The sequence below is a fragment of the Pelophylax lessonae genome (genome assembly GCF_965119305.1).
Source record: "Pelophylax lessonae genome assembly, chromosome: 2".
Classification (NCBI taxonomy): domain Eukaryota; kingdom Metazoa; phylum Chordata; class Amphibia; order Anura; family Ranidae; genus Pelophylax; species Pelophylax lessonae.
The window spans coordinates 338,448,158-338,473,052 of record NC_138769.1 but is presented as its reverse complement, the minus strand read 5'-3'; the positions used below and the strand labels follow the sequence as shown (position 1 = coordinate 338,473,052).

Genomic DNA, 24,895 nt, shown 5'->3' with positions numbered 1-24,895 from the left:
CTGCTTTGCCAGGCTTGTTGTGTGACACAGCTGTGTAAATCTCAGAACAGGATGGATAGAAATACAAATCCTTTGGCAGATTAAATGACTTTCATAAGTGTTTTAGCTGTACTCCTGAAGTGTAGCTTTAATCTTTAATGAAGCACTTGCAAAGGGGCTATACATCTAAAGGAGGATGGGGGTAGTGGGTTACTTGCAGTGCTTCTTATTGCAATACTAAGGCTGATTATTTTATTATTATTGGCAGAACTTCTCACTTAGCACTCACATTTATCTAGGACACTGGAATTACATATCTCAAAAATAGGAGGGCAAGGTTAGCAGGAATCTGCAGTAAACTTTTGAATTTACTTGTGGGGATTTGTTTTTGTGTTTTTTCAAGCAAAGTTGGAGTTTCACCTTAAACTTGTTTCTAAGTGGTTGCATTTATTGTTTGATTTATAGAGGCAAAATGGAGGAATTATCTCAGCAGGGATAATCCAGCATACCAGCCACTGGCGACTGCTGGCCTCCTTCCAGCTCCTCGAAGCTGGGCGTGAGGATCAGGACCTGTACCGCTGTGTGAGCCGCTCCATTTATGGGGCTGGAGTGTCTAACTTTGCTGAGCTCGTAGTGAAAGGTGAGAGTTGTCCAGGTCAGATTTGCATGTATGCTGCTATGTACCTAACATACGGTGACTTTAAATGTAGTGCACACGGCAGTGGGCTTCATGTATCAAACTGGCTCTACATGGAAACTGAGCAATTAGATGTCTGTAGATGCCTTTGAAAAAAAATGTATGTATATGCTTGCCTCCGTTTCCTTTCTTTTCTTTTTCTCAATTTTGCTCTGTTGTAGAGACTGGTGTTGTTCTTATTTTTGAAAATTCATCTAATAAATTGTAATTTAAGCCAAAATGTTTAATATTCAGTTTCAGATAGAGTAGTGAGAACCCCTGTTCAATTTTCTTTGCTGTCTGTTATGTAAATTCACTCTCTCTAGATATCCTGGTGGCCATTGTCACTGAGAGAAAATCCAAAAATTTTACTTGTCACCAGAACAGGAATAGAGAAGTATTGGAAATTTCCCCAATGGGGCACAGATGGCTTTTTCTTTTCTAGCCAAGATGGAAAAAAAAAAAGATTTGACCCAAGATATACTTTAGGATTTTTGTCATTGTCTGTAGTAACCAACTGCAGATGCTTTTTCAGTGAAAAAAAAATCATAAAAATATTTTTAAAAGTACAGTGTAGTAAGTGTTTCAATTATCTTAAAAAGATAGGAGCAAAGTATACATTCTCCTTAAAAAAAGAAACCAAAAAAGAACCAAACCTCCCCCCCCCAAAAAAAAAAAATATATATATATATATATATATATATATATATATATATATATATATATATATACACACACACACACAGTATCTCACAAAAGTGAGTACACCGCTCACATTTTTGTAAATATTGTATTATATCTTTTCATGAGACAACACTGAAGAAATTACACTTTGCTACAATGTAAAGTAGTGAGTGTACAGCTTGTATAACAGTGTAAATTTGCTGTCCCCTCAACTCAACACATAGCCATTAATATCTAAACCTCTGGCAACAAAAGTGAGTACACCCCTAAGTGAAAGTGTCCAAATTGGGCCTAATTAGCCATTTTCCCTCCCCGGTGTCATGTGACTCATTAGTGTTACAAGGTCTCAGGTGGGAATGGGGAGCAGATGTGTTAAATTTGGTGTTATTGCTCTCACTCTATCAAACTGGTCACTGGAAGTTCAACATGGCACCTCATGGCAAAGAACTCTCTGAGGATCTGAAAAAAAGAATAGTTGCTCTACATAAAGATGGTCTAGACCAGGGGTTTCCAAACTGTGGCCCGAGGGCCAGATGTGGCCCTTTGCTAGTCTTTATCTGGCCCTCGGGGGACTATTCCTCCCACTGATATGAGGCACTATTTTTATAATTCTTCCACCGATACCAATGATGGGATACTATTCCCCCTACTAATAGGGGCACTGCTCCTTTCTCCTATTGACCACCAAACCTGAGGCCATATTTATTCTCATTGATGCGGAGCTTGGGACATTTACTGCCCATGTTGGCCACAATCCGGCCCTCCTAAAGTCTGAAGGATAATAAACTGGCCCTTTGTTTAAAATATTTGGAGACCCCTGGTCTAGACTATAAGAAGATTGCCAAGACCCTGAAACTGAGCTGCAGCACAGTGGCCAAGACCATACAGCAGTTTTACAGGACAGGTTCCACTCAGAACAGGCCTCGCCATGGTCGGCCAAAGAGGTTGAGCGCTAGTGCCCAGTTGCATATCTAGACGTTGTCTTTGGGAAATAGACATATGAATGCTGCCAGCATTGCTGCATATGCTGAAGGGGTGGGGGAGGGGGGGGGGGTTAAGCCTGTCAGTGCTCAGACCATACCCTGCATAAAATTGGTCTGCATGGCATCATCCCAGAAGGAAGCCTCTTCTAAAGATTGTGCACAAGAAAGCCCACAAACAGTTTGCTGAAGACAAGCAGACTAAGGACATGGATTACTGGAACCATGTCCTGTGGTCTGATGAGACCAAGATAAACTTATTTGGTTCAAATGGTGTCAAGCATGTGTGGCGGCAACCAGGTGAGGAGTACAAAGACAAGTGTGTCTTGCCTACAGTCAAGCATTGTGGTGGAAGTGTCATGGTCTGGGGCTGCATGAGTGCTGCTAGCACTGGGGAGCTACAGTTCATTGAGGGAACCATGAATGCCAACATGTACTGCGACATACTGAAGCAGAGCATGATCCCCTCCCTTCAGAGACTAGGCAGCAGGGCAGTATTCCAACATGATAACGACCCCAAACACACCTCCAAGACAACCACTGCCTTGCTAAAGAAGCTGAGGGTAAAGGTGATGGACTGGCCAAACATGTCTCCAGACCTAAACCCTATTGAGCATCTGTGGGGCATCCTCAAACGGAAGGTGGAGGAGCGCAAGGTCTCTAAAATCCTCCAGCTCTGTAATGTCATCATAGAGGAGTGGAAGAGGACTCCAGTGCCAACCTGTGAAGCTCTGGTGAACTACATTCCCAAGAGGGTTAAGGCAGTGCTGTAAAATAATGGTGGCCACACAAAATATTGACACTTTAAGGACAATTTGGACATTTTCAATTAGGGGTGTACTCTCTTTTGTTGCCAGTGGCTCAGACATTAATGGCTGTGTGTTCTTTGCCATGAGGTGCCATGTTAAACTTCCATTGACCAGTATGAGAGAGTGAGAGCACTAACACCAAATTTTACACACTTGCTCCCCATTCCCACCTGAGACCTTGTAACACTAATGAGTCACATGACCCCGGGGAGGGAAAATGGCTAATTGGGCCCAATTTGGACACTTTCACTTAGGAGTGTACTCACCTTTGTTGCCAGCGGTTTAGATATTAATGGCTATGTGTTGAGTTGAGGGGACAGCAAATTTACACTGTTATACAAGCTGTACACTCACTATTTTACATTGTAGCAAAGTGTAATTTCTTCAGTGTTGTCACATGAAAAGATATAATAAAATATTTACAAAAATGTTAGGGGTGTACTCACTTTTGTGAGCTTATGTATGAATATGTGTGTGTGTGTGTGTGTGTGTATATATATATATATATATATATATATATATATATATATATATATATATATATACACACACATCAGGTATACTGATACTTTTCATATGGTTTATTTGTAATATATTTGTAATATATGTTAAGCTTTCTATGCTGAAGTATATATGATTTTCATTGATTTAGTTGTCATGTGGACCAAAATAGTACCAGCAGTCTCTACTAAATGCACTGCTTCTCTTGTGCACTGACGTTGGATGATTTCAACTGCCTTGTTCTGTACAATCAATAGCATACAGAGCTATAAGATATATAGAATTCAGTGGCCCATTACAACACAGTAAAGGTTAGGAATGATAAAAATGTAAGTAAACATGTACTTTTCACATTTAGAGCAAAGAAACAGATTTGCTAGATAGCCAACCCTGCGTTCCCCCAGCCACCTAGCCATGTGAGAACTTATATACTATAATGTATGGGCTAGAATGTGATTCTTTCTCCTTCTTTGCACAATTCAGTGCTGTGTGCCTGCATGGCTAATTGCCATTCCCAAGTGCTGAAGCGAGTTAGCGCAATGTAAGTTCTAATCCAGGCTGACCAGAGACTTACACAGGAATTCTAGAAGTAGCTCTGACAGGCAAATGGGCCGTCAGAGGTTGAATGGTAAGTCTCTGCATTAGAGAAGTCACCTATCCAGTGAATCTGCTTTTTTTTCCAGGAATAGGCAGGTAAAGTTTCAGGAAAAGGAATGTGCTGCAAAAAATGTTACATACAGAACACACTCTAATGCCTAGTACACACGATGAGAAAATTGGCCGAAGAATAAAAAAAAATGCATTTGGAGCGATCGTTCGATAATCTATTCATTGGTACACAATATTCGAGAGCTCATGTGAAAATATCCGAAGGGACAAGCACAAACATTTTTCTCGTAAGATAACAGAACAAACGATTTTCGTGTTTTTGATATGAGACTACCATGCAAAAAAAAAAAGTGGAAGTTAATTCGTCTGATATGCTCATCGAAGAGTTTCTTATCTTTCCATAATCTATTTAAAAAAAAAAAAAATGTATTGGCTGGAGTTAAATTCACCCTTAGACTGGCCAAAAAACGGATTGGTTCAGCAGGGACTGGATAAAATCCCTATCAAGTCAATCATTGGATCGTTTTCTATTGAAGGGATACGCTGAAAGACTCAATCAGCGGCTGCACCTGCAGGGGCTGCACTTGCAGGGGTATATTCTAGAGTAGCCAATGCAGTTCTCAGGTAACAATGTCCAGGTAGTGGGGATTACTCCATCCACACAAATGAGGTTTGTGTGGATGGAAGAATCTGATAGTTTTTTAATTCAGTCCACTGGCAGAACAGAAAAAAAACGAACAGTGTGTGGCCAAGATTAGATTTCCAAGCTTTTTTGGTACATGAGCTATATAGCATTGTCTTCTCATTGTAGACACTAACAAACCTAAATGTAATGTAGCGGGGTTAAACATGCCTAAAGACACTGTTTGATATGTGGGAAGGAACTAGGCTCCCTCTAGTGGTAGCTGCATGGAATTTCCCGGGCTGTGACTTCCTTTTCACAAGATGAAGAAACTACATCTCCCAGGCTGCTTTGCAAGATCCAGGAACTAGGCTCCCTCTAGTGGTAGCTGCATGGAATTTCCCGGGCTGTGACTTCCTTTTCACAAGATGAAGAAACTACATCTCCCAGGCTGCTTTGCAAGATCCAGGGTGCACGGCTGCACCGCACGGCACTATGGGGGAGGTTATTTAAAGGAAGAGAGAAGCGCGCGAAGGGGGGGGGGGCCTTTCTGCGCTGGACTCTGAGGAACCAGCGAGCGAGAGTGAAGGACTGACACTGGATATTGGGCCAGAGCCTTTTAGCCTGGAGGGACGACGTGGAACCGTCCCATCTCAAGCACGAGGTACATTCCTGGAGGTCATACTGCTGTTTGCCGAGACCGGAAGTCATCCGCCAGAAGGACCCCGCGCGGCTGGCATATAGCCAAAGGACTGAGACCGCAGTGGAAGCGCGCGAAGGAGAAACTTCTGTTGGTGAGAGGGCACATGCCCAATAACTGACTTTATCTGCTGAAGAGACAGTTTTATCTACAGATAGCGGTAGCGCAGCAGGAGGTGATAAAACCCCGGGGTTTATCACCATACTCTCTCAGGAGACTCATAGACAAACAATAAGGTCTGTAAAGGAGTCGCCAGAGGCTTATCTCTCTCGCAGAAGTTATTGCTCAGTTACGCAGACACCCTGCGGTGACAACTAACAGCTCGTTGTTTTTTCTTTCTTGATCTTTATTCCTAATCTGGATTACAAATGAGCTCTATTCAATAACCTTGCTAGCGAAGATCAACAAGAAAGAAGAGAACTCTGGGGGAGGGACTCAGATAGGCCCACCTACCTGGTACTGTGTCTAGCCTTAATGCAGGAGGAGTGTGGGGGTATTCTTTTACCTTTTTAAAGCTGTTTTAAATAACCTTTTATGGACTTGTATTGTATTGTATTGTATCTCCCCTATTCAATTTGATACATAGTAAACTAAGTTTGGTTAATTACAATCTTGTGCGTTGTTCCATTGTGTCACCCAGAAGGACTACTATTCAAGAAGGTAACAAGGTATTGTTGCATAGTGAAGTATTGTATTCCAACCTGTGTATCTATTTGATAGTCCAGTCCTATTCTGGGTCAGTTGTGCCTGAGGAGGGATCGAGCCAATTTGATTGGGTTGTTAGGCAGGGTGTAGACCCAATAATATAATCAGCAGCTCCTGCGGGGGTGGTGCTACACGTGGGGGCTCGTCCGGGATTTCTACAGTCCTGCAATACAACCCTCTCAGCCATAGAATTCCCTCCCACGCAGAAATGGATCCTGTCGCTGCTGCTGAGTGGTGCAAGGAAGAGAATGTCATAGTGGAAAATGGCCTGGTGGTTGAAATCAAGGGAGAAGCCTGGACTGAAGAAAAGCTCCTCCCTGTTTTGAGGGCACTATCCACAGACAGGAAATTTTGGGTGATTGACATGAAAACTGACACCACTGTCCCACACACGTATGCACTGTGTGAGTGGAGGAAGGGGGTCCCTGATTATTTCAACGGAAACAGTGTAAAAACTACTGACCAAACAGAACTTTTCCTGATACATCCAGGAGTTCCTATTGCGGGTCCCTCATCCACCACCCCTGGGGTATCCAGCCAAGAAAAAGGTGTCCAAGAAGGGCATCCTGAGTCATCACCTTTGTCGACTTTTAGCTCAGAACTGTGTGCTGTTCTTGGGGAGATTGTGGCAAAATGTAGTAGGGACTCCTCGAGCTATTTGATGACTGGATATAGGAAGCTCCGGACATTCTCTGGGAAACAGCCTGTGCCTTCAGCAGAAGATGGGTTCGAAGAGTGGTTAGATACCGCCACTCAGGCTTTGGAGGAATGGGAGGTACCAGAACAGCACAAGAAGCAGAGAATCACAGAGAGTTTAAGGGGACCTGCATTAGAGGCTGTACGTAATCTAAAGCTTAGCAAGAAGAACTGCACTGCACAGGATTATTTGGACATTCTGCAAGATGTGTTTGGTCGGACGGAGAACGCGGCTGAACTTCTCTACCAGTTGGACCACTGTTATCAAGAAGAGGGGGAGAAGTTGTCCGAATTCATTAAACGTCTGGATAGGATTATCCACCAGATTCTGCTAAAGAAAGGAATAGACCACCGGAAAATAGATGAGACTCGTGCACGACAGGTTCTGAAAGGGGCTCAACCTTTAGATCCCATTGCCATACTGTTACGAACTCGTCGAGATGGCGGCATTCTAGAATACCCCGATCTGATTCGAATGGTCAGAGAGGAAGAGGTTATGTTGGACAACAAGAAGAAAAGTCGGCAGTTTGACTCAACTGCCCGGGTTGGAGTGATAAGTGTGGAAGAGGGTGACTCTCAAGTTGAACTTCTAAAGACCCAAGTGTCTCAGTTGATAGAAATGGTGTCCATCCTGATTGGTCAGGTATCCACTCTACCCAAGGGGAGTATATCGGAGAGGCCAGATGAACCTGTTAGTCTCAGCACAGATCCAGAGCCACGGCCTGCAAGATTGTTAACTTGTTTCAACTGCGGGGGAGTTGGGCATGTTAGAAGGGTATGTCCCAGCTCAGGAAATGCTGCCGCGAAACCTCGCGAGCCAGCGGGAAACTTCAGAGGACACCGGTGAAGGAGTCAACCGGGTGTCCGCCAGTCTTAAGGGACTCCAGAAGTGGTGCAGGATCAGGGAAACTGAGTCAGGGGGTCAGACCCAAATATAATACCCCCAGTTCTAGACTCCGGGTTACTGAGGGAAGGAAAGTCAATGCACACCGGGTTCAGCGGGGGCCCAGATCAAGGAAGAAAAAGGAGAAGAGGGCCAGGGTACAGAGAACTGAATCAGACAACCAGGCTACATCAAGAGAATTCCCAACTAACTTGGTCGGGCCCTCCCCAGTGGTCTCGGTTCAGGTGGAAGGAATTTACACAAGAGCCCTCCTTGACACAGGGGCCCAGGTGACTCTTTTGTATAGAGACTTCTATGATAAATATCTTACCCATCTACCTTTGCAGAAGTTGGAAGATCTGGAGATATGGGGTATTGGGACCCAAAGTTTTCCCTATGACGGGTATCTGCCAATCAAGTTGACCTTTGATCCATCAGTGGCTGGTGAAGCGGAAACCTTCGACACCTTAGCGGTGGTCTGTCCTCGTCCACCAGGGGCCAACAAAAGCTCTCTCATCGTAGGAACAAACACTGACCTGGTAAGGCGCCTTCTGATACAACTGGTCCAGGGACAAGATGCTCAGGCGCCAAGGATCCATCCCATGCTACGGCAGGCCTACCAACGATTAGTGTTGGAGCAAGAGACCCCCGCAGAAGGAGTTGGACGACTCTGGAAGCTGGATAGAGCAGAAAAGGTCTTACAGCCAGGAGAGGTGGCCTGTTTTAAGGCTTCTGTCAAACTCACATGGCAACAGCCGGGTCCCTTCATTATCTTTGAATCAGGTCAAAAGGAGAGACAGAGAGGGATAGAAGTGATCCCTGAGGTGATCCCTTTGAAGGTGTTACAGGAAAACCGTGGAAGGGTTTTAGTGAGTGTCAGAAACACCTCTATTACACCAGTGAAGGTACCGGCCAGAGTGCTCCTGGGCCAAGTCAACCCGGCTACCCCAGTTGCCCCCATTGATTTCAAAGAAAAGGAACAGGGTGAAGCGGTTATAGAGGAGCTTTGCTCTGGAAACGCTGCCCTCCCGCCGGAATGGGTGAAGAGGGCCAAGGCACAACTTGCTCGATGTAGGGAAATATTCTCTAAGGACGAGTTTGACGTGGGATGTGCCAGGAGCGCCACTCATAAGATCCGCCTGAGTGAGGACAAGCCTTTCAGGGAGAGAGTCCGGCGAGTCCCCTTAGGTGACTTAGAAGATCTACGTCAACAGCTGGCAGAGCTCAAAAAGATCGGGATTATCCGAGAATCCAGGAGCCCGTATGCTTCCCCGATAGTGGTAGTCCGGAAGAAAAATGGATCTTTGAGGCTTTGTATCGACTACCGAACGCTGAACAGAAGAACCATCCCAGACCAGTATACCACTCCTCGAATCGAAGATGCCCTACAGAGTCTGTCAGGGGCGAAGTGGTTCAGTGTGATGGACTTAAAGAGTGGGTATTATCAGATCCCCATGCACCCTGAAGATCGGGAGAAAACAGCCTTCATCACCCCTGTGGGGTTCTTTGAGTTCAATCGCATGCCTCAGGGGTTGTCCGGGGCCCCTGCTACCTTCCAAAGGCTGATGGAGAGGACCGTTGGAGATATGAATTTGATAGAGGTACTGGTATACTTGGATGATGTTATCGTGTTTGGCAGAACTTTAGAAGAACATGAGGAGAGGTTGGAAAAGGTCTTGAAGAGGCTACATGAAGAAGGTCTGAAACTTTCTCCTGAGAAGTGCCAATTCTATCAGTCCTCGGTCCATTACCTGGGCCATATCGTGTCTGAAGAAGGGGTGGCCACTGACCCGGACAAGCTGGATGCTGTTGCTTCCTGGCCGAGACCCACAAATGTGACCGAACTCCGGTCATTCTTGGGCTTTTGCTCCTATTACAGGAGGTTTGTGGAGGGGTTCGCCCAGATTGCCCGACCCCTAAATGAGCTCCTGAAGAATGAAGAAGATGATGTCCCTGAGTTGGTAAAGCCGGCGAAGTCCACCATAGGCCCCCGGAAGGCTAAGGAATCCATCCAGGATCAGTGGACCCCGGAATGCGAAGGGGCCTTTGTCCAGCTGAAGGAAACCCTAACCACTGCCCCTGTGTTGGCCTATGCGGACCCCACAAAACCATATGAACTGCATGTTGATGCCAGCCGAGATGGGCTGGGGGGGGTACTTTATCAGGAGCATGAGGGTCATCTGCGACCTGTTGCCTATGTGAGCAGAAGCCTACTGCCTGCTGAAAGGAATTATCCTACTCACAAACTTGAATTCTTGGCCTTGAAGTGGGCAGTGGTTGACAAATTGAAAGACTACCTGTACGGAGCTGAATTCATTGTCAAGACAGATAATAATCCCCTCACCTATCTGTTGACTACGGCCAAGCTGGATGCAACAGGACATCGATGGTTGGCTGCCCTCTCTAGCTTCAATTTTAGCCTGAAGTATCGGCCAGGAATCGGAAATAGGGATGCAGATGCCCTATCCAGAAGGTTGCATGTTCCACAGGAACCTGCGGAAGAATGGACTCATTTGGCTCCAGAAGGGGTGCGTGCCCTATATCAGGGAACTGAATTTCGATCCCGAGGAGGGTCAAGAGCAGAAGAGATTGGGGTTTCGGCTATCGGAGTACCCAAATGCTACTGCCAGGTGACCCAAGTTGAAGGGGAGGGTTTGCCCCGGCTGTCCAAAAGGGACTTGCGGAAGGAGCAGTTGGAAGACCCTTTGGGAAAACTTCTCTTGGAAGCCCTGGAGATCCAGAGCCCTGAGTTGCTTCTAACTGACTCCCCTCAGGGGGCCCGTCTGTTGCATAGAGAGTGGACCCGGTTACAGATCAGAGAAGGAGTGGCCTACCGGAGAGGTCCATCTGAAGATCTGGAGGAGAAGTGGCAACTGTTCTTACCAGCTAAGTACAGAGAGGGAGTTCTGGCCGCTCTTCATGATAATCATGGCCATCTGGGGCCCGAAAGAACCTTTCAGCTTGTCAGGGACAGGTTCTACTGGCCTTGTATGAGGGCCGAAGTTGAAGGATACTGTCATTCTTGTGTCCGGTGTATACAGAGGAAGACTCTGCCACGTCAAGCAGCCCCAATGGGCCATCTACAAAGTCAGGGACCCATGGAGCTGGTGTGCATTGATTTCCTTTGCTTAGAGCCTGATCTGAGTGGCCAGGGGAATGTCCTTGTGGTAACAGACCATTTTACCAGATATGCTCAAGCATTCCCAACAAGGGATCAGAAGGCCTCAACGGTAGCCAAAGTTCTTGTAGAGAAGTTCTTTGTACATTATGGGTTACCACAACGCCTCCATTCTGATCAGGGAAGGGACTTTGAAAGCAGACTGATCAAGAGACTGTTAGATATGTTAGGCATTCAAAAGACTAGAACCACTCCCTACCATCCACAGGGGGATGCCCAGCCTGAACGATTTAACAGGACTCTTTTGGATATGTTGGGGACTTTGAGCTCAGAGAAGAAACAGCATTGGGGCAAGCACGTAGCTGCCATTGTGCATGCCTACAACAGCACTGTCAGTGATGCTACTGGATATTCCCCTTATCGGCTGATGTTTGGAAGGGAGGCTCGGTTGCCAGTGGATTTGGCCTTTGGCATTTCGCCTGATCATACCTCTTCAGCATCGCATAGAGGATATGTGGACCGACTGCGGAAGAGTCTGAAAGCGGCCTATGACAAGGCTCAGGCCACATCTGATCAACGTGGACTGCGGAATAAAAAAAATTTCGACCTAAAAGTTCGGATCCATGACCTGCAACCAGGGGACAGGGTTTTGTTGAGAAACTTGGGTGTCCCGGGAAAACACAAGTTGGCAGACCGCTGGAAGTCCCAACCTTATGTTATCTGCAAGCAACTGCCAAACCTTCCTGTGTACCAAATTCGGCCTGAAGGAAGTGTGGGTCCATTGAAGGCTTGGCATCGGAACCATTTGCTGCCTCTCTCTGAAGCGGTTCGTATGCCCCCTGTGGAAGACTTGTCAGAGGCCCCTTCGACTTCTCGCCGGTCCAGACCAGTTACCAGATCTCAGACGACGCTCCCAGATGAGGGAGAGGGAAGTTCTCCATCTGAAGATTTGGAAGATGAAGAGGAGGTACCCGACTGGTTGTGGTCATCTCAGTTGCCAGAACCCACACCTGCCTCCCTGTCTTCATCTGACTTGGCTGATAGAGGAGCCCTTCGGGCAGAAGCCCCTGAATTCATACCCTTTCATATGCTTCCAGAAGAAGCAGCTGAGGATGAAGGTTCTGAGGAGGAGGTTGCACCCTTCTCTGAAGAAGAACTGACCTCTCTTGAACCATCAGGTTCCTCTGTGTTGGAACATGAGGAGGGGGACATTGAAGAATCCTCAGAAGTGCCTGATCCTAGCACCTCTGAGAGCATGCCTCCACGGGAACAGAGGGAAAGGAGAGTCATTCACCCACCTAAGAGACTGACCTATGATCAATTGGGTGAATGTTCGGAAGAAGCTGTTTTTACCTCCAAAAGATCTCCTGACCAGCCTAGTTCCTCCACTGTAGATTTGGTGGGGGACAACCCTAGCTCACCCCCAGGCACAACTGTACAAGCCACCCAAGTTTTGGGGGGTCTGTGAGAGATCATGAGAACAAAGTATTGAAGTAGAAAACGTTTGCATTTAAGTTTGTACATAAGGATATTGGGTTTGGCCATTATAATAAGCACAGTTTTTGATGTTCACAATTTGGTTTACTTTGTGAGTTAATGTTTGCGCACATTTTGTTGCTCTGACCTCACTATATGTTTTTTTCTCTTTCTCACCTTTTGATGTTTTTTTTTCAACACAAACTTTAAGATGTAAGTGTTTAAGAAATTGCAAAGGCACATGTGCTTTTTAAAGGAGCACTATATAAAAGCACTAGAAATCAGCACTATATTAACACTGTAGAAATCACTTATTTGTTTATTAATTGCACTTTATCGTTTTACTGTTGCACTGCTATTAGAATACAAAATTGGATGTATTCAGATTGACTTATTTCAGCAAAATGTTAATGTTTTTGTTGTATAATGCCAACCTATGCACTAGGGTACATACTGTTGACCTCTTTGGGGACCAAAGTTTCTCAAGTGGGGGGAGTGTGTAGCGGGGTTAAACATGCCTAAAGACACTGTTTGATATGTGGGAAGGAACTAGGCTCCCTCTAGTGGTAGCTGCATGGAATTTCCCGGGCTGTGACTTCCTTTTCACAAGATGAAGAAACTACATCTCCCAGGCTGCTTTGCAAGATCCAGGAACTAGGCTCCCTCTAGTGGTAGCTGCATGGAATTTCCCGGGCTGTGACTTCCTTTTCACAAGATGAAGAAACTACATCTCCCAGGCTGCTTTGCAAGATCCAGGGTGCACGGCTGCACCGCACGGCACTATGGGGGAGGTTATTTAAAGGAAGAGAGAAGCGCGCGAAGGGGGGGGGCCTTTCTGCGCTGGACTCTGAGGAACCAGCGAGCGAGAGTGAAGGACTGACACTGGATATTGGGCCAGAGCCTTTTAGCCTGGAGGGACGACGTGGAACCGTCCCATCTCAAGCACGAGGTACATTCCTGGAGGTCATACTGCTGTTTGCCGAGACCGGAAGTCATCCGCCAGAAGGACCCCGCGCGGCTGGCATATAGCCAAAGGACTGAGACCGCAGTGGAAGCGCGCGAAGGAGAAACTTCTGTTGGTGAGAGGGCACATGCCCAATAACTGACTTTATCTGCTGAAGAGACAGTTTTATCTACAGATAGCGGTAGCGCAGCAGGAGGTGATAAAACCCCGGGGTTTATCACCATACTCTCTCAGGAGACTCATAGACAAACAATAAGGTCTGTAAAGGAGTCGCCAGAGGCTTATCTCTCTCGCAGAAGTTATTGCTCAGTTACGCAGACACCCTGCGGTGACAACTAACAGCTCGTTGTTTTTTCTTTCTTGATCTTTATTCCTAATCTGGATTACAAATGAGCTCTATTCAATAACCTTGCTAGCGAAGATCAACAAGAAAGAAGAGAACTCTGGGGGAGGGACTCAGATAGGCCCACCTACCTGGTACTGTGTCTAGCCTTAATGCAGGAGGAGTGTGGGGGTATTCTTTTACCTTTTTAAAGCTGTTTTAAATAACCTTTTATGGACTTGTATTGTATTGTATTGTATCTCCCCTATTCAATTTGATACATAGTAAACTAAGTTTGGTTAATTACAATCTTGTGCGTTGTTCCATTGTGTCACCCAGAAGGACTACTATTCAAGAAGGTAACAAGGTATTGTTGCATAGTGAAGTATTGTATTCCAACCTGTGTATCTATTTGATAGTCCAGTCCTATTCTGGGTCAGTTGTGCCTGAGGAGGGATCGAGCCAATTTGATTGGGTTGTTAGGCAGGGTGTAGACCCAATAATATAATCAGCAGCTCCTGCGGGGGTGGTGCTACAGTAATAAAACGCATGTTTTTGTATAAAAAAAGAATTGTCCAACGATCCACACACACAATAATGCATGCTATTGCCTCTTTGTGATTATTTGCTTAATATGGAAGTACCTATTTCCACATACTGATGTATTGCTGCTATATATTACACAGAGCCTCCCACCCCGATTGCTCCACCACAACTTTTAAGAGCTGGTCCCACCTATCTAGTTGTACAGCTTAACACACGTTCCATCACGGGTGATGGGCCCATTGTGCGCAGGGAGATTGAGTACCGAGTGAGTGGAGGGAGCTGGCGGGAAAGGCATGCTGTCACCGCGCACACATACAAGCTGTGGCACTTGGACCCTGACTCACAATATCACATTTCTGTGCTGCTTACTCGACCTGGGGAGGGAGGCACTGGGAGACCTGGACCAGCCCTCATCAGCCGGACAAAATGTGCAGGTAGGAATCAAAAACTATCACAATTTATTGATATATTAGGATGTAAATATAACTGAGCTTGTCATTCTGGAAAATGGAAATACTGTGAGTTATTTTAAAGGAATCACAAAGCATTCGGTACACAGGGATGAGTGACATGTGCAGAACGGCAGGGAGTTAAAAAAAAAAAAAGAACAGCAGTGCTTTGTTATGTTGTAAAGATGCTCATGTCATAGCTGTTGGGTATTGTATCCCTGGGAAGCTAAATGGCACATTTGAACAGCTGTAAACCACCATTTATTTAACCAGTTAAGACATGAGTTTACGGCTTTGCCTTCTCCTGACTGCATCTTTTGTTATATCTTTTCAGAGCCAATGCGAGCACCTAAAGGCCTTTCATGCACAGCTGAGCAGCCACGCCAGCTGACTCTGTATTGGGAAGCAGTTGGTTTCAACATCACCCGGTGTCACACCTACTCCGTCACACTTTGCTACCACTGTGAATCGAGCACACTGCAAGACTGCGTGACAGTTGAGGGGGGATCTAGTCATTATACACTCCGAGGCCTACCACCATATAGTGTCATCCATTGCCGCCTTGTGGTTTCCAACCCTGAGGGCCGAAAGGAGGGCAAAGAGGTTACCTGCTATACACAGGAAGATGGTGTGTGAGATACCCCAGTTCAATGTTGCTATAATTCTACTATGCATACTATTTCCGTGCATGTGGGTAGAAGCTTGCTAAAATGTAGAAATCCTTATTTTGTTTTTCAGTTCCTGGAGCCATTGCCTCAGAGTCTCTTGGCGTCACCTCTATAGATGATGCCATTCTGCTGTCTTGGGATGAGCCTGCTGAACCCAATGGGATCCTTACACAATATGAGGTGAATAGATTTTTTTTTATAAACCTCTGTTTATTTAAATTTTCAAGGTAAACAAAAAAAAATTTGCAGCAAATTGCCAAGTAACAAGCATACAAAATTCAAAAAGTAAAACGAAAAAAAAAAAAAACAAAGAAAATGTAAAAACAAAAAATGCAATCAATGATGCCAGTGTTTAGGTCATCCATAAAGGTGAAAGACCCTTGACCGATGAAATGCTGAACCCCACATGTCAATCACTCCAGGATACACATATTATGTCGACATCAATACCTCCCCCCCCACCAATCAGAGCAAGGAATATACAGTCAACTCTAGAGCTATGAAAAAACAGGGAAATATATCTTAAATACACAGCTAGGAAAGGGAGTTCATACAGTGATTAAGTCAGAAACAGTATCCATAGAAGACAACCATCCACTCCACACTTTATCATACTTGGTAAATGCACCCCTATTTGCATAAGTGGCTTTATACAGAGGGACTGCTTTGTTCACTAATGATTTCCATGCTGCCGCAGATGATGCTGACGATTCTTTCCAAGATAGTTCAGTATAAACAACTTCCTGGCATAAAACAACAATAAAGTATGGAGGGTATGTATAGCTGTAATAGTGGCAAGTGAGTCCACGAGACTTATTCAACACATTTCTATGGAGAGGAGAACAGAAATGCTGGTTATAGAAGTGTGAGTTAACTTTCCACGCTATCCCTGTGTATTAACCACCTATTACTCACCTCTGTATACTATAGGAAGCAGCTAACACCACTGTGCATCCAATCACCTGTACTAAATGCAATAAATATAAATAGTCACAAAAAAGTGTAGCTTCTTCAATAAAATGCATACAAATTATAGTGCATAAATATCTGAAAACATTGTAAATATAATCTACATACCTGTATAATAAATTAAGGTGAGACAATCTTTTCTTTTAAATATATGTATATATATATATATATATATATATATATATATATATATATATATATATATATACACAGTCCATCAATAAATGATTCAATGTCCATGAAAAAAACGGTTGCAGTCCCAACACCCCAGAAACTCTAGTAATTGCCTCTGATCACCATAGTGCCCTTCACCCCACCCATGGGTGTCTTCCCACCTGATTGAAAGGACCTCACTAATTAAAGTAGGTCTATATGTGCTTTGCGGTGTTATAAGTGGCATTGCTCCCACTGGCTGTACCCTCCAAACTCGTGGTCCTTGGAGAAAGCCCATTGGGCACTATGCATGAGGTGAGCCGTGATGTAATCATGCTGGGACTAGGTGAAGATGTCTATGTGGAGGATTGTATTGTGAAATGCTTGTTTTTTACTTCTGAAATGCGAGTGGATTTTTATATGGAAATAAATATTTTTTTTTAGCGATTTGCACTATGGTTCTTTCCTTTTGACTCCTGTATATTTGACACCACGCTGAGAGCTGCTGAGAGCCACGGATTTTGAGGGTACAGCCAGTGGAAGCGATGCCACTTATAACACTGCAAAGCACATATAGATCTTAAGTTAGTGAGGTCCATTCAAGCAGGTGAGAACACAGTCATAGGTGGGATGAACAGCACTGTGGTGATCAAAGGCAATTATTATTATTTCTGGTGTTGGGACTGCAACATTTTTTTTTTCATGGACATTGAATCATTTATTGATGGACTCACGTTATTTATTATATATATATATATATATATATATTATTTTTACACTGTTTTCAGTTATTTATTTATGCACTATAATTTGAATGCACTTTATTGAAAGAGAGCGCTGCACTTTTTTTGTGACTATATATAGAAGTGATGGATGCCAAAACCTCCCTCCAGAAGGGACCTGTAGCCGGACAGTTCCAAAAAACATGTATGAAATGCATCTGGTGGGGGAACAGCGCCAGCAAAGGGAGGATTGGTTCCCAAATATCTTAGCCAGTCTAGCAGGTGTGAGATATACCCTATGTATGAACTTAAAGTGTATTACCAATTCTGGTCCGTTTTATCCCCTTAATGACCAGGCCATTTTTTGCGATACGACACTGCGTTATTTTAACTGACAATTGCGCGGCCTTGTGGCGCTGTACCCAAATCAAATTTATTTCCTTTTTTTCCCAGAAATAGAGCTTTTTTTTGGTGGTATTTGATCACCTCTGCGATTTTTATTTTTTGTGCTATAAACAAAAAAAAAAGCGACAATTCTGGAAAAAAAAAACTAAATTATTTACATTCTGCTATAAAACATTCCCAATATGAAAAATATAAAAATCTATTTTTTTTGTCATTTTAGGCCAATATGTATTCTGCTAAATATTTTTGTTAAAAAAAAAATCCCAATAAGTGTATATTGATTGGTTTGTGCAAAAGTTATCACGTCTACAAACTAGAGGAAAGATTTATGTAATTTCTATTTATTTTTTACTAGTAATGGCGGCGATCAACGATTTTTAGCAGAACTGCGACATTGCGGCGGACAGATCGGACACCAAACTGACATTTTTGACACTTTTGGGGGGACCAGTGACATTACTACAGTAGTCAGTGCTACAAATATGCACTGTTACTGTACTAATGACACTTGCAGGGAAGGGGTTAACACCAGGGGTGATCAAAGGGTTAAATGTGTCCCTAGGGAGTGCTTTCTAACTGTGTGGAGATGGGCTTGCTGGATGAACACAGGGATCGGTGTTCCTAAATAGGAGGAACACAGAGTCCCTGTGTTCATTACTGACAGAACAGCGGTCTGCCGCCTTTACTCTCCACAGGGAGTGATCACGAGTGATCACTGGACCCGCTGATTGGCTCCCCCTGTGGCCAATCGACGGGTGGGCGTGCCCCCATTAGCTGTCCTGTGAAACAACGTATAGATACGTTGTTTCGTGGGACAGAGCCAACCTGCCGCAGTATAAGTACGGCGGCTGGCCGGGAAGTGGTTAAGCAGTGTGTCTAGCAGAGACTAATCTGGTAAAGGGAGCTTCCCAAACATCGCCCCACTCCTCTTGATCTAGGCCAAGAGCCACAACTTCCCAAGCTGATTTACAGGCACGTATCAGTGTAATAGTTTCTGGAAAAAGATCTTTGTATACTGTGGACAAAGGCTTGACCAGCTCCTCATCCCGCAGCAACAATTCCATATCACTAACTTCTAGGGAAATGTGCCCAGGGCCAAGTTGAGCCTGAAAACAGTGTCGTATTTGTAAATACCTAAAAAAGTGTGAATTAGGTAGTTGGTACAGTGCCTTTACCTGTCAGTGTGCCAGGAAAATACAAGTAAAATAAAGCAATTTATTATAGCAATAACAATAAACGCACAGCAAGAGAGAGGAGTGAAATCAGGAACAGCTGGGGTAAAGTCCAGAAGCAGGTAGTCATCCAAGCCGGGATCGAGTCCGGAAGTGGGTAGTCATCCAAGCTGGAGTCGAGTTCAGATGCAGGTAGTCAGCCAATGCCGTGTCGCCAGCCGGTGTGGGGACGTAAACCCATAGGGAATCGAGAGCCAGGAAAGTCGTCAGTCAAGCCAGGTCATGCACAAAGGGACACGAATAACAGAAGGCTGCTAGCAATGATGCACCTTGGAGCAAAAACACAAGGCCAAGGACTGCAAATCATCAGGTGATATAAATAGTCAGGTGTGCAGCATCATCACTGAGCGACGCCCAGGCAGCAGGCAAGTGATGATGCAAACAGAGTTTATAAGAGAAAGCAGTCTACTCATGTCCAAGATGGCTGCCAACAGGAAGGCAAGGTAAGACCTTGACACTAACTCATTAAAGGACTTAAAAAAGCCCTGAGATGTAACGTGTTGTAATGTTTTTTAATGCCATATTTCGTTCAGACTATTGGGTCAGGGGGTAAATAGAAATGGGTCAGGTTTGGGGAGATAACCTGGGGGGTCCCTCAGGTGTAGAGCCATGAACCACACCCCAAGTCTTCAATACACAGCACATGGAGCTAGAAGGACTATGGGGAGACTTAGGACCCCTATATAATATGTAGCAGTGCCCCTATAGGAGCTGCTTGAATACTCTCTCTCTTGCTTTATCTCTTCAGTCAAGCATGCAGTATTTTCCACAGCCAGACACAAACTTAGGCTCGTTTCTTGAATACTCAGTCAGTGGGGTTTTGATTGTTTTTGATGTTTTATTTGTTAACTTGGAAAATTCAACTAATTACAAGAAAGACTATTGCTCTTCAGGGAACTAGCCATTATCCCCTTTCTGCTGCACCCAGTAGCTGAGTTTCCTAGCACAGAGAGGTAGCCCACTAAAGAACAGGCCCCTAGATCTCTACAGTCTGTACTCACAAGGCCTCTGGATCAAATGGTAGCTTCCTTCTAGTCTTAGCACCCTCTAGGGATCCCAGACAGATATTCACAGATACAGCTCCCTGGTCAGTCAGCTCTTCAAAACACATGGTTCAGCTCTCCAGCCTGAGGCCACATGGCAGCAGGCACTGAGGAGGGCAAAGCGCCCCTCCTCACTGGACTCTCATCTCCAGGCAAAGACCGCTTCCTGCATGGTTCACTCCTGTCCACCCAGCAGTTTCCAAAACTTCCTGGATCCAGATGAGTCACTGCAAGATCCAATAACACTTGTTAAACATACAGGACCCCTGATTACACCATTTCAGCCGTCCTGTTAAGCAGGAAAACCACTATTTCTCTTTCGTTCATTGATGGACACAGCTCCTAATCTTCTTGACCATTGGGTTATACTGCCACCTACAGGAGTAGGACACTAGGCAGAAAAATAACTTGACTAGGCCTATGGGCAGTCCCAGGAGGTATACTCCCCCTCTCTGCTATAGTTTTTTTTTTTTTGCCTAATCAGGAGTAAGGACCTAGTTCCTTGCTGGGATCTCTGGTCCTAGCAATTTTTTCTTTTTAGATAGATTTTTTTCTCCTGTTTTTCACCTGTGAGATCTACAATAAACTGCTGGACTGGGCGACGGGCTGGATAATCTAGATCCAGTGGTCACCTCAGTCTGGCCAGCTAGTGTGCGCAGACCTCAGCTCTGTGCTAGGTTGGCCGCGACATAGCCCCACTGGAAATGGGCTGGCCTGCGAGTTAAATGCCTCAGCATACAGCCGGATCTCGGTCAACATCGCAGTGTTCCTCATGGCCGACAGCCCCCCGTTTCAATGGCGATGAGGTTCTGTCTGGAGCGGGGCCTGCCTTGTTCCTGGTATGGTGAGTGGCTATCCCCCTCTCCCCTTGGAGGGTTTTGGGGTGGATGTGGGCCCCTCCCTAGGGCGGACATACCCCCAGGTTCCCCTTCTTCCCGTTAGGCCCCCCTTGAGTCTGATGGTCCTGTGGGTCATCTATACCCCCCTCTGCCCCTCCATGCCCCCTCCATCTATACTGGGGTTGTATGATGGTCTGGCTACCCCCTGGGTCTGGGGCAGAGTGCTGTACTGGCGATGGGGGTGGGGGGGGGGTACGCCACTGGCGATCAGCTGTGAGGGGGGCTGTACCTGGTGGGGGACTCCTGCCATGGCCCCCCCTTTTTTCTCTGTGACTTGCTTGGGCCCAGGGATCCCTCCTGGGTCCCTGGAGCCTCGTGGAGCCACGCAGGGCTGCCATTTTGTTGTAGCCTATTTTCTGTATAGGCTGACTGCCATGTTTGTGTAGCCGCGGCAGCCATTTTGCATTAGCCCGGCATTGAATTGAATGGCTGTGGAGCCTTCTGGGTGTTCATTTTAGCTGTGGGAGCCCCTCCTTATCCCCTGGTGCTGACTCCTGGGCCTCTTTTCTTCCTGGATGCCGCACGTGGAGTGCTTTGATCCTGCTGCTGCCATTGACTGCCTGGAGGGGTGGTGAGTCTGGTGGGGTTTACTCCCTCTCTCTGCTGCAGGAACGGGGGGTGCTCTGTGGCTGGTGACTGGGTGGTGTTACCAGTGCGGTGGGGGTGTTCCTTAGCAGTGTTTTTGTGCTTTTTTTGTGGAATACCCTTATTTCTCATGAAGTCCTTGGAGCACATTTCCCCACCTGACCCCCTCTCAGAGCCTGCAGGGCCCTCCGGGTCCCAACCATCCATTGATGCACTGATGGCTGTCCTGGAGTCCTTTGTGTTTCAGGTGGAGGTGGCTTTTGGGCAGCGGGGTAGTAAAAAGCGCCCCCGCCTCCCCCCCCCTGCCTTCCCCCTGCCTTCCCCCTGCCTTCCCCTGCTTCATCTGTCTCCTCAGATTCTGATTCTGAATCTGATCTGGCTGCCGCGAACAGAGCCCGCCCTGAGGGCTCTGCAGCCTCATCCCCTGAGTCTTCAGATAGTGAGGATGATTCTTCCACTCCTGTAACCGCACATGAAAAGGCGCAGGTGGACGCACTGATTGTGTCTTTGCATGAGACTTTAAAAATGGAGAACACAGCTGAAGCTGTGGCAGAGGCATCGGTTCCCTTTGGCACTCACATGCCGTCTAGAGCGGAGAAGGTGTTTCTGTTTCCTTCCTATTTTGACAAATTTGTCGCAAAAGAGTAGGAACATCCAAAACGTTCCTTTGTGGTCACTAAGCGATTCACAGTGAGGTACCCTTTTGAAGAGTCCCTCCCTAAGAAGAGGACTGTTCCACCGGTGGTGGATCCCCCAGTTTCCAGGTTGAATAAGGCAATCATGATTCTGTTAGAAGAATCGCTGGCTTTTAAGGATTCGGCTGACAGAAAGGCGAAGGCTGTAGCGCGCAATATGTTCACTGTGGCCGGCTCGGAACTCAGACTAGTCTTCACTATTGCCCTGGATGACATCATTTAGAGTTTCACAGGGGGGAAGAGCACCTTTCTTCTGCGGGCTAGTAAGGGCAAGGAACCTCGTCGCAGATGTGGCCCGTCAGAAAGTTTTTTTGTCCCTCGGGTTTAGCTGACATGAGTTCAAAGCCTTTCAAGGCCTCTTCATGAGGATCCAAGTGAACTGGATCTTGGAAAATCCAAAGCTGGTTTCTCCAGACCCGCAGATAAGGCTCCCTCTGCATGAAGGTGCCCCCTCACCCGTGCCAGGGGTGGGGGGAGGTCTTTGCTGGTTTCCAGACCTGTGGACCTCTTGGTGCAAGACAAGTGGGTCCACGAAGTGATATGGTCCAACTGCAAGATCGAGTTTCATTGTTACCCTCCGGAGAGGTTCTTTCCTTCCAATGTGCGTCTGTCCCTGGACCGATTGCAAGACCTGTTACTTCAAGGGGTAATTGTTTTGGTTCCAACTCTGGAACAATTTCAGGGGTTTTACTCAAACCTGTTCAAGGTCCCAAAGAAAGAAGGCAATGTGCGTCCCATTCTGCATGTCAAGGCCCTGTACTGCTTGGTGCGGGTACAGAAGTTCAGAATGGAGTCTGTTTGCTCGGTGGTGGCATCCTTACATCAGGGGGATTTCATTGCCTCCATTGACATCAAGGATGCTTACTTACGCATTCCAATATGTGCCTGTCACCAACGCTTCCTCCGCTTTTCCTTGGGAGAGGAGCATTATCAGTTTGTGGCATTACCCTTTGGTCTCGTCTTTGCTCCTCGGGTCTTCATAAAGGTGTTGGCTCTGGTGCTGGCATTGTTACGTCAGCGAGAAATCGCAGTGCTGAGCTACCTAGATGACCTTCTTTTGGAAGCAGTGTCTCCTACTGCTTTGATGGACAAGGTGGACATCACTATACAGATCAAACTATCAAACTCTGAGGACGTCACCGGAAGTGACGAAACGTGTCAGTTTGGAACGCATAGCGTCATTACGTCAGTCAGCTGGAACACAAGCCGAAAGCACCGCTCGCCACTCTGCAGAGAGGACACGCAGCCCGCACCAGCCGACCATTGACCACCACGGAATGTCTTTTTAATGCAATTCCTTGCCTTTTTAACCCATTTTATTGGGTAATAAACTTGTTTGATGATACTGCACTATATGGAGCTTCTGTTTCCTTTCATAAATTGCCAAAATACCATGGTGTGACTAGGAGCCAGTTTATAATCCAGACCAGCTCATAAGAGGAAAAAGGGGGAATCCATCCCAGCCCATGGGGCACTTAAGCGTGAAAGGTCCTAGTGCTGTAAAGCACATAGGACCCACTGGTTCTGATAAGTGATTTCATCTACCCACAAATCACGGCGAAACTGATTGATGTCACAGAATAATAAGGACACTTACGTTTGAGCACTTGCACCTTGAATTACATTGAACCATATATTCACTAAGGACTTTTCTGATCTCCTTGAGCACCAAGTCACTTATATATATATATATATATATATATATATATATATATATATATATTTATATATATTGGACTTTTATATATATTAATATTCACGATTTGTTATTTATATATCATTGTTTGTTTCAATATTGCTACATCTATTATATTGCATGATATTTTTTAATTTAAGTCACTACCATAATCATTGAGTTATATACTTGGTATTATTTATTCTACTCAGCAAGCGCTGTAGTTAGTTTTTCTTTGACCCAAAAGCTAATCCCATCTATACAGAATCTGAGGAAGTTCGGCTGGCTTCTGAATTTTAAGAATTCTGCTCTGGTTCCTTCCACAAAACTGGATTATCTGGGTCTGACTCTGGACTCGGCTCTAGCCAGTGTTCCTTCCTCTAGACAAACTCAATAAGTTGCATGCTGCAATTCATCTCAGCCCAACATCTAACAAAGTAGGGCAACCGTTTGTAAGGCGGAGTGGGAAACTGATCTGTGCACATGACTCTACATTAGGTCTTGCATTTTTTGACTTGGTGTATAAGCACACATTACTGCTGAAATCAGACAAATATAGTCATCACATTTCTCTTTCCCCTTTTACAGCTCAGCTACCAAATTATTGAATCCTCAGATCCTGCTGTAACTGTGCCAGGGCCACGTTCCACCATCTGCAAACCTCCCAATGAAACATCCCATCTTCTCACGAACTTGCATCCAGGAACTACCTACCTACTGAGTGTACGAGCACGCAATAGCAAAGGCTATGGTCAAAGCGCTCTTACTGAACTGACTACCAATATTTCAGGTAACTATTCTCCATCAGTCTGAGATATTTTGATATGTGTCTATCAATTTCCAAAATATTCTTAAGTAACCTAACATATTAAATGCAGTTTTGCAATCCACATACTGTTATAAAGTCATTTGGGGCTCGAAAACACGAGCTGCATACATTTATTAGATTATCTGATTTGTTTTTAATAGAGGCGGTATTGGAAAAAAGTATTGCTAATACAATTATACCATCACACATTGCAATCACTCATTTTACAGCATATTTACATCTGTGTATGGGCCATTTTTCTTAGACTAAGTTAAAGTGTTTCTCTAGCCAAAGCCTTTTTAATTCTGGATAGAGTGGAGAA

The 24,895-nt window shown here is 45.4% G+C and overlaps 1 protein-coding gene across 3 annotated transcripts in view; it reads left to right on the top strand.

The window, feature by feature from the left end:
- The window catches only part of PTPRU (protein tyrosine phosphatase receptor type U), a 231,435-nt gene that overhangs the window by 128,790 nt on the left and 77,750 nt on the right, over positions 1 to 24,895 (top strand). For all 3 annotated transcript variants that reach the window (XM_082245604.1, XM_082245606.1, XM_082245605.1), the window contains exons 6-10: positions 445 to 619; positions 14,411 to 14,704; positions 15,054 to 15,347; positions 15,458 to 15,567; positions 24,354 to 24,555. In XM_082245604.1, the coding sequence (XP_082101730.1) occupies positions 445 to 619; positions 14,411 to 14,704; positions 15,054 to 15,347; positions 15,458 to 15,567; positions 24,354 to 24,555 (1,075 nt within the window). The remainder of the gene's footprint in view (positions 1 to 444; positions 620 to 14,410; positions 14,705 to 15,053; positions 15,348 to 15,457; positions 15,568 to 24,353; positions 24,556 to 24,895) is intronic.